The sequence below is a fragment of the Mchenga conophoros genome, linkage group LG17 (assembly GCF_057382185.1).
Source record: "Mchenga conophoros isolate Kocher_MC1m ecotype Shallow Benthic linkage group LG17, M_conophoros_male_GT1.1, whole genome shotgun sequence".
In the NCBI taxonomy this organism is placed as follows: Eukaryota; Metazoa; Chordata; class Actinopteri; order Cichliformes; family Cichlidae; genus Mchenga; species Mchenga conophoros.
Window position 1 is genome coordinate 41,503,021 of NC_140542.1, and position 10,776 is coordinate 41,513,796.

Below are 10,776 nucleotides of genomic sequence, written 5' to 3' on the forward strand. Positions count from 1 at the left end.
CATCATAGCACCCACCCAGCTGTATAAAAACTCCGTCAAACTGGCTAGAACGCAGTATGAGTTATTGCAACTGACAGTAAAAAGTCAGCAACATGAAAATAAACTCCACCTAAACTTGGTTTATATCTGACCCAGATAGACTGCAGGTCATAACTTCTTACCTGAAGTTCAGTTCACCTGACACTCGGACTGGTGGCTGCTTCGGGTCTCTCCTCCTGCCTCCCTTCCCTCATCCACTGTTGCCTCTGTGGAAGCCCCGTCATAGCCACCACCAAACAACGGAGTTATTTCTACACATCGACCTGCATCTGGCCAATCCACCACCTCTCATTGTTCATGCCATTACAAAAAAAATAAAAAATAAGTCACTGGGGATATGCCCGGTATGCCCGATGGCCAGTCCAGCTATGTTAACCTGCAACCAAATCTGCAGCTCCATACAGCAATGTTACGACTTAGATTATATCTTATAACTCATAACTCTTATGTTAGCTGCCCTCAGTAGCATACTGTCTGAAATATTCCACAGCTGCAATAATTCTTTAAGTGTTATTTTTTTCCTTGGTATTCTAATTTCACCGAAGTTTACTAAACTCAACAAACTTGATATTACTTACCGGGACATTTATTCTGTCCTCATTTTCTTTCACCGAAAAATTCTTTCCTGCAGTGCCGTCTTTCGCGCTTGGCTCTCCTACCTTTGCTAACGTGATGCGCATAGCGCAGAAGCGATGCTGCATTCACTTACACTCGGATATCTGAGCGTCACCGTGAAAACATAATCGGACATTTGATATTTGATTGAATTTTATTGTTTTGCCTTTGGGGTGGCACCTGGGGTGGCCAGTCTGGTTTGGGGGGTGGCCTGTGCCCCCCAGCCACCCCGCTGGACACGCCATTGCTGATGACCCCCCTGTATTCCTGATCATTCCCGTCTGATACGCATCCAATGATGGCTGTATCATCTGAGAACTTCTGTATATCGGCTGTATATGGCAATCGGCCGAATTATAACAGAAGTCTGAAGTGTAAAGGCTGAACAGGAAAGGTGAGAGAACCGTGCCCTGCGGTGCCCCCGTGCTGCAGATTACCACCTCGGACACACAGTCATGGAGCCTCACATACTGTGGTCTGTTGGTAAGGTAGTCGATGGTCCATGCAGTCAGCTGTTTGCCTACTCCAGCTCCCTCCAGCTTCCCTCTCAGTAGTGCGGGTTGGATGGTGTTGAAAGCACTGGAGAAGTCAAAAAACATGATCCTCACAGTGCTCCCCGCCTGCTCTAGGTGAGAGAGGGATCAGTGTAACAGGTAGATGACAGCGTCATCCACCCCAATTCCAGAACGGTAGGCGAACTGCAGGGGGTCCAACACTGAGCCCACCAGTGGCTGAAGGTGGTGCAGGATGAGCCTTTCCATGGTCTTCATCAGATGAGAAGTCAAGGCAACAGGCCTGAAGTGGTTGGGCTCCCTGGGGTGTGCGATTTTTGGCACCGGAACCACACAGGAAGTCTTCCACAGTTCAGGAACCCTCTCCAGGCTCAGGCTCAGGTTGAAGATGTACAGGGCCACCTGACAGAGCTGGTCTGCACAGTCCCTGAGCAGTCTGGAGCAGATTCCATCCGGACCTGCTGCCTTCCTTGCCTTCGTCCTCTTGAGTTGATTTCTCACCTGATCAGCTGTGAAGTAGATGTGAGGCTGGGCTGGGCTATTAGCTGTATTTATGCCTAACAATTTAACTGTTACTCATGTTTTATACAGTTTTTATTATAATTTTAACTAGTTGCTGACAGTTCTGTTTATCTATACTATTGGATCATAACTTAAAACTATGAGCTATATATTTTACAAGTGAGTAATGCTAATCCATTAGCTTTAGTTAACTTTTAAGCTCAAACCTATTCAAGTCCACTTAGTACTTTAGCTTGACTATTACAATAGATCTCTCCTCATTCTACATTTTTCTGCTACATATGTTTTTCCAATAGCATGCATAAAGTATGATTATAAGCTTGTAATATTAGTGAGATTTTTATCTGAGGCTTGTAAATTTAGCTTACTTCACTTATCACTGTAAATTGCAGGCATAATAGCAGTAACTAAAAGACTAAAGGGCTTGCCCAGTAGTCACTATTAACATGCTTTTCTCAAGTGTTACTTTTAGCAGCTAATGTATTTTATTTAATCTTGTGGTCAGGTCATTACCCCACCCTCATCTAGTCTCTCTGGGACAGGGAAAAGAGACTCATTTCCTCTCTTCCGATTGTCATTGAGACAAGAACCAGAAACTGCCTTAAACAGCACGGTGAGCCTAACAAAACCAAATTTAGAAATGTGGACTTGTGGGTTAGGAGCTGGGATGACCACTATTGCTTCTGTTGATTCAAGCCTTTGATGGTGATTCCTCTGTCTCTAAATGCAGGATGTATTGACTTTTGTGGTTCTTTTGGATGGCGGATAAAGGTGCATCTCCTGGAGTCCCATGTTGGCACAGCACTGTGAAACTGCAGCCAGTAGTGGTTGTATACTTAACAGAGCTTTTCAGGTTTCTTTTTGTCACTGCCATCACTGTGCGATAGTGAAAGGGCCTGACTGTTCCTTTGTGCTGCTTGGCACTGACTAATGCTGCTTTAATTATTGGCTGTATTTTGCATCATTTTGCTCTTTCTATTTTTCCCACACTCACTCCCCTCCTCCCGCTGCCAGCTTTTGTCCGGCTATAATGGCTTTAGCCAGTGTGCAGCTGTGCAGCTCGATTTTTGCCTGCGTCTCCAGCTGCATTTAGCTGACCCAGTAATGGAAGGGTTGTGTGGGGAAAGGCCGGAGGCAGAAGGACTGCAGAGCTGTGGCTTAAAACAAGCTTCCTCAGACAAACGGCGTGGATTTCCTGTGGAGAGTGGCTTTTGAGGAATAATACAAAAAATGCCCTCAGTGTGAAGAAAAGGAGACATGAAATAAGGCCGGAGTGCAGCAGCATTAGCTGCAGACAACAGTAAACCTCTGCTGCTGAGCTGTATGCCTTGAGCGTCACCCAGCTCTGTTTTTAAAGTGACCCCCGAGTGACTTTGGATGTGATGTGGTACTTTGTCAAGATGGCATCATAACCTGAGAAGCTTGTCCCTTAAGCTTTCAGGCCTTGTCCTTGCTGCCCAGCACTTCTCCTTTCAAGTCATAATATAGACTCTAAAAGAAGATGCAGTCTTATTCACCAATGACAACACAACAAGGTCACTGCTGACAGACCTCATATCTGCTTGTCCTTCATAATCTGTGTGATTGACAAGGACAGGCTGAGGGATTTAAAAGTAAAGTTTAATTCAGTATGACAAAAATAAACCAAGAGAATATGCTGGGTGCCTGAGGAAAAAGAACTATCTATAGACCCTTCATCCATGTTGAGATCCTGAATCTCTAGTGTTACCCAGAAATTTAGGTGATTAAAAAGTTCAGACTGTGCTTATTTATTTCATGTTTTAAATTTTGAGGTTATGCACTTGAAGGTCAGCTCCTTGGACATCTGTTGTATTGAAGTCTCATACTGACTGCATGTCAAACCTGGAGACGGTATAAAAGTTGTAGCCACCGTGATCTCAGTCATTGGGTTTGGCTGCATTTTGGTTGGTGCAACATGATTTTGCACCAGTCTTTGAACATGCTTTTTAACGCTGCAAAATCTGAGATTTTAACATGAGATTCTATGGAGGTTGACTTGGGCAAACCTCCAACCTCTTCCAGTGTGTCAGAAATGTGACCCTTCACCTTGAAAGGTGAGCAAACAGGGCTGGTGGTGGGACAAATTGGATGGAGTCGTAATCACCAGTGATCGACATGAAGGTTTGTGGTCCATGATGAAATCCTAGATGGACACATGCAATTGGTCAGAATGGTGCTCCTACAAATGGCCTGTATTTATATAGCGCTTTTACTAGTCCCTAAGGACCCCAAAGCGCTTTACATATCCAGTCATCCACCCATTCACACACACATTCACACACTGGCGATGGCAAGCTACACTGTAGCCACAGCTGCCCTGGGGCGCACTGACAGAGGCGAGGCTGCCGGACACTGGCGCCACCGGGCCCTCTGACCACCACCAGTAGGCAACGGGTTAAGTGTCTTGCCCAAGGACACAACGACCGAGACTGTCCAAGCCGGGGCTCGAACCGGCAACCTTCCGATTACAAGGCGAACTCCCAACTCTTGAGCCACGATCGCCCCAAAGTAAACTAAACTTATTAGGGATGCTGGAAGGGGGTCCTGAGGTACACGAAGAGATCATCTTGAAGGCGATAGATGCAAAATTTAAATTGTAAATGTTTTTTTTTTTCTTTCAAAATGAGCTGTCCCTGAACTTCATGATCTCACCATATGAGTTCTTGTTAACGTGAGGCGGTGCCTAAACTCCTTTAGATATAGTTTACCGTGTGTGTGTGTGTGTGTGTGTGTGTGTGTGCGTCATTTTAAAATCAAGTGTCTTTAATTGCTACTAGTTATCTCAATGAACCAAAATTCAATTTATAAACTTTCAGCAAATACTTGGGATGTATGTATTCTATACTTCTTGTAGTCATCCTGTAAATGCATAATTCTGAACTAAAGGCCTGTAAGGAGAATAATGGACAGTTTCGCCCCACTTTCCATGTTGGCTTGTAGAGGGTGGACACCTTCAGCTTAACTGACAGGCATTGAGAGAAGCAGGAGGTGGAGTTGTGTAACCTTGTGTGTTTCACAAGCATTCAGTCTCATGAATTTGATTCATGCATGGCCGTTCCAACACTCTTCCAGCTGCAGGAACATTTCCATTGTCAGGCGTTAATCTGTAGTGACTTTCAGCCCATGTGCTCTTGTCCTCTTGTCCACAGGGAATCTATGTGAAGAACAAGGCTGAAATGTCTGGGGCCTCAGCAGAGGACCTTGACTGTGACCTCTTCTTGTTGTCATCTGTGTGTACAGAGTGGTAGATCTGGAGATACTGCCTTGTCTGAAAGTTGAAGATGGGGAATATCGAATTAAAATAATGGGACAAAATTGGGATTAAACATAGATGTCAGTAGGAGCCCCGGCGTTTAGTTTCTGGAACACATTTTTTGTTTTTCAAGTGCAGACATGTAGAAACCCAAACTGAATGCACACACCCATCTTTTTTCCTCGTGTTTGTGTGGAAAGGGAATCTGATTTTTAAAATTGCATGCACAGACGGCAGAATGGAGGGAAAGCAAGTAAATACAAGATTGTTTTTGTTATCTGGGCCACGTTTGGCTCAGGAGGATTTGGTTTTTGTCTTTGGGCAGACATGTTGGGAATCTGCAGCACAGGAGAGAGGATGAACGAAGCAAAGAGAAGGAGCGTAGCTTCATCTTGTGTACAATCACAGCTCTGCTGTATCACTGAAGGTGCTGATCAAGCATCAGTCTTGGCTAAATGTTGTGCCTATTGTTGCCAAGTGAAAATTTTACAAGTCAAGTCCTGCATTTTTATTGGCTGCTGCCAAAAAGTTGGATGAGACTGGGCGCGCTGCCACCCTCCCTGTGTGACTGGTTGGTGTGTGGTGGGGATGGGGGGGTGACACCAACCAGAGACAGGTAGCTGTCATCTAGTCTTTAAGAGCCGTGTGATTTATCAATGCTTAGTTGGCGTGGTTGCACACAAATGCTGGCAGTGTGCTGGTGAGCTTTTAGCCCACACATCAACACAGTGCTTTGATCAGATGGACTCATGGCACAACCTCCCTCACTGAGTCACAAACGCAGCTTATCTGCGGCCATGTGACTTCTCAGGTTGCATTCAGTTATAGTCGTCTATTGTCTACAGGAAATAAGGGCAAAGTCCAACAGAGTCAGTGTTAGTGTTACAACACAGGTGTCAAATAAAACTAAAAACTGCCATAAAACCCAGTTATGTGATTTATTGCATGTGGAATACGCATAATGTCAGATGGTTAAAGATAAGCCTTAGCATTTAATTTTTTATTTTATTTTATTTTTTTTATTATAGCTTTAAACCAAACTTGTTTGCTGGGATTGAAGGTTGCAGCTCACTTTGTCATTACTGAAATCATACCATTCACTTCAATATACCAGCAGTCTTGTACATTTAATATATGTGAGTCTTTTCAGCCTCCAAGGTCCTGGCGTAATGTAATTTCTCATGCACTTGCTCACTTCAAGTGCATGAGAGGCTGGGGAGGGGGACAAAGAAATGCCTTTGATCCTATAGTTTGAACCAAGACTTTACAAATTTAAGAAACACAATGACAACATTCAACATTTTGACTTAACTGTGATGTATGTGGAAGCCTGTGTTTATATTCAGACACTGATTGTCACTAACGCCTTCCCTGTTTTAGGTTTGGTTTTCCGAGATCAAAGCGGTGACATATAAATACAGTAACTGCAGCTGGGAATAATAGTCTAATTTTGATTCTAGCAATCCTCACTGTAATTGGTTTATAATCATAAAAAGCTATTTATATTATGCGATATATTTGCATGTCCTCAGTTACGTATTATATATCCAAATCTGAACACAGCAGAGCAGTAGAGTAACATGAAAGCATTCTTCCCTACTTTGTTTCTAAACTAAGTTTGGTTTTAATTTGGATGCATGGATAAAAGGAGTTTTGGGAATTTTTAGCAGACAGTTTGAATATTTAGTCTGAAGTGCTTCAGCAGAAGGCAGCTGGAATTTGTTTTAGGTTCTTGAAGATGCTTTTCCTGTCATCCAAAAGGCTGCTTCAGTTCCAACTGTTGAAGGAGACTCAGATATTTAACCTCTGATAGGGTTGTCACCTTGTAGATGGTCCTGAGAGTCACTGACCAACTCTCCCGTGTCATGGGAGTCATTAAGCACATGAGTCAAGGTATAAGTGGAGGTTGAATCACCTGGGAATAGATCTCTAGACTGCATCATAGCCTCTGTTCACTGATAGTCCCTTCAAGACCGATACAGAGTCCAAACTGATATTTTCTTTTCTTTTTTTTTTCTATCAAACTGAATTTGAGTGAGTTGAACCTTAGTAGAATAATTTAAACTTTGATGTTTGTTTTTTTTTAAACTAGTTTGCTTCTAAAATGGCTCATCTGTTAATCAAATATTAAGCTGCTTTTTCATGTCAGTGGTATTCAAAGAGTCAAACTATGACCAAATTATATTGTTTACTATATTTTGTACAGTTAAAAATAATTTCTGATTTGTTGCTTTTTGCATTCATGAATAAATGATAAAGGTTATTGTGGTTAGCGGTGATCAGTTGCTGCTTAAAATCTTGCTGAACCCTTGCTGGTGGACCTGACACACTCGTACCCACGCTCACACATGCAGCTGATGTCACACTGCCCCGAGCATCACCCTCCCTCCCCCTCATGGTATAAATATTCATAAAGTTTGCAGACTAGTTACATGCTTCTTCTCTGAAGGTCAAAACAGAGACGTGCCACCACTGATGCATATTTTTCAATTTATTGAAATGCTTGTTTTCATTTCCAGATACATGAGACTAAATCTGTCAAAGCCTGGACATTCATGCGAAACTGTGCACTTGTTGCATTAGTGCGATTCACAGTTCATATTTAGCTTCTTGCTGCATGCTTCATTGCTTAAACTGACACCAGCTTTAGAGACACTGATACAGTATTTAAAGTTTGAGGTTGCCTATCCTCATTCTTATCCTCCCGCTCGCTCTGCAGGACTTGTGTGAAGGCCGGGACCTCGACGGGTTAGGAGAGCAAGCAACAGACGCACAAACCAGACTGACAGACATCTGCGGTGGCGCAACGGGTAGCAGCATGGCGTCCGTAGTGGAATACTACGCTGGCAAGAATGTGCTGATCACGGGAGCCACGGGCTTCATGGGAAAAGTGCTGGTGGAGAAGCTGCTGAGGTCCTGCCCTGAGGTCAAAGCCCTTTACATCCTGGTCAGACCCAAAGCTGGGCAGTCCATGCAGCAGAGGGTCAGCGACATGATGAAGTGCAAGGTACGAGCTACAAGTGCATAATGTTCTGACCGAATGGGCACATATGATCTGATCTTTTACCACACATAGTATAGTAGAACTTTGGAAAGCTTTGCCACGGTTCACTGTATGCATGTTTGACAAGTTCAGTAAATAACATGCTTAAAAGGTGTAGGATGAGAACTAAACAAAAGGCTAAATCAATTTTATTTATGTATTTATTTTAATAAAGTACGAATGAAAATGCATGCGCACACTGTTTTGTTTTTTGTGGAGATGTTTGGCAACTCTGTTGCTCTTGGAGAACCTGGCACATTTCTTCAGTGGATTTATTCTCTCTTAATGTCGTCTGTCTCTTCATATCATCTCAAATTGAATCCATGATGTAGAGATTAGGACCCTATCGGCGGCCAAACCATCTGTTGTGGGACTTCTTGTTCTTCCTGTGACTAAAGATAGGGGGGGGAAAACCCATTAAATTCAAATGTTTTTATTAAGCACCAATTTTAAGCCGTAGTTGTCTCCGGGCAGTTTAAGGTAAAGATTATAGAGAAAAACCTTATGATCCACTGATCTGTTATGAGCAGAAACACCTTGTATTGCTGATATTTCAATACACTGGACATATATTTTTTTGAACCCATGCATTTCTTTGAAGGCTTTAAGGCTTTAAAATGAATGAAATTGATGAGGAAAGGCAGCAGTCACTTTTAAAAAGTTCTTCTGTGAAGCCATTAATTAAACCATGTGGCATTTAGTGAATATGCACATTTGACATCGCTTATTCATATTGCCAGCTGTAAGCATGTTTGCAGAGCGATAGAAATTTGCCTTTGAATTATAACACCAGCTTGTGTTGCCATGGCGAAATAAGCTTAACGACATGAGAAATCCAGCCCCTGGTCTCCAGAGTCCAGTAGTTCATCTGTGAGCTTCAGAAGAGGCACCGAGAGAATATATGGGGTCCGATCAAAAATACCAAAACGCTAATGAAATGGACGTTATTTAATTGGAAGTACAGACGGCTTAAAGGGGAAACGAGAGACTACCGTAATTGTCGGGCTATAAGCCGCTACTTTTTGCACAAGCTTTGAACCCTGCGGCTTTTAGTCAGGTGCGGCTTTTCTATGGATTTTCCATGATTTTTGTGATATCGTAAGACGATTTGTTTTGTTTGTTCCGCTGTTGTACGGCACTACGTTGCCTGGCGGAAGGATCGAGGTTCAAGAGTGGTATGTTAGTCACATGTCCGTCCGCCAGGCAACGTAGTGCCGTACGAAGTAGCGCGAAAAACAAACTTCAAAGTAGCGCTACGCATTCAGCGGGAGGCGTGGATGACGAGCGGCGATAAACTTGCGAAAAGCAAGTTATGCCCAACTCCACCGGTGGATTCTGACAGCGTGGAAAAGTGTGAAAACATCCACGATCACCAACGGATTTTGAAGGGCTGGACTGCTGCATGATGGAGAGGAGGACACCGCCACGGCCCTTCTGAGGGTGTTCGACTCTGACACTGACAACGAGGATTTCTTTGGTTTTGAAAGTGACAACGAAGGAGAGAAGCGGAGAGTGGATGACGAAGCCATCCTGAGCCTGTTCGTTTCCGACATTGGAGAAGAGGACTTTGGTGGTTTTAGAGCGCAGGAAGAAGAGAAAGATGGTGAATGACTGACTTTTCTTCTCCGTGTCACTGCACCTGAGCCTAAAAGGTAGTCCGAATCTATTTTTCTGGTGTGCTGTAGGTTACTGTTATGTACTACATGTGCAAATATGTACCCATAACTTGTTTTTCAAAATATTAATAAAAGGGGTGTGTCTCCAAACAGCCATCTCTTTCCTGACAATTCCCTTTGTGCATATTCTCTTACATATGATAAGTCAACATTGAAACACCTGCGGCTTTTAGTCAGGTGCGGCTAATGTATGTACAAAACAGGATTTTCCCCTGATTTTAGCTTTTGCGGCTAATATTCAGGTGCGCTTTGTAGTCCGGGAAATACGGTAGTTAATCTATAAGAGGATCTGGAGGTTTGGTATTACTGAGATAGGTTGGAGTCTTGTTTATCCTCTGGTTTAAAAAAACATTTTTATTCTTATGATCATGCTCTCTTCCAGGATAACAAGGATGGGATGCCATTTGGTATAGTGTAATTTCTCTCCAATAGAGTTTGGGGATAAATACAATATTCAGGGTCTTTCCTACATAAGGAAAGATATTGTCTTGCTCTAAAGGAACAGCACATGAGTTGTTTACTCAAATATGAAATGCATTTTCTCTTCCTCCAATTCTTATCCCTGATATTCCTGCGTTTGCTCTCACAGCTATGGCCAGAGGTTCTATTGCTAACACAAAGAGAATTGGTGACAGAGGGCAGCCCTGCCTGGTTGATCGCTGTAAATTAAAGGTTTTGATACGTTATTATTAGTTAAAACTTGTGCTGTTGGATGTGTATACAATAATCTGATCCATTTCAGGAATGTTTCACCTAGTCCATATCTGGGGAGCACTTGTAAGAGATAATTCCATTCTGTTCTATCGAAGGCTTTGCACGCATCTAGTGATAGCAGCGCAGTGTCCTCCCTATTGTTTTTCTCATAAAGTACATTGAGGACACGTCTTATATTATGATAGCCTTGTCTCGTTTTAACAAAACCTTGTTGATTGTCTGTTATCAAATTAGGCACATATTTATCTAGTCTCCTAGAGAGTGCTTTACACACAATCACATCCCATAAGACTAATTCCCCTATAAGAGGAGCATTCAGTCGGAGGCTTATTTGGCTTCAATAAAAGGGTTATTGTAGCTAATCTCAGTGAGTCTGGGAGT

General features: G+C 42.9%; 1 protein-coding gene across 1 annotated transcript in view; it reads left to right on the forward strand.

The window, feature by feature from the left end:
* The first annotated feature begins 7,275 nt into the window (after window positions 1-7,275).
* Window positions 7,276-10,776, forward strand: part of LOC146556020 (uncharacterized) — a 6,538-nt gene continuing 3,037 nt past the window's right edge. Inside the window, exons 1-3 of the mRNA XM_085251099.1 lie at window positions 7,276-7,360; window positions 7,682-7,969; window positions 10,064-10,088. Coding sequence (XP_085107225.1) covers window positions 7,358-7,360; window positions 7,682-7,969; window positions 10,064-10,088 — 316 coding nt within the window. The 5' untranslated portion in view covers window positions 7,276-7,357. The remainder of the gene's footprint in view (window positions 7,361-7,681; window positions 7,970-10,063; window positions 10,089-10,776) is intronic.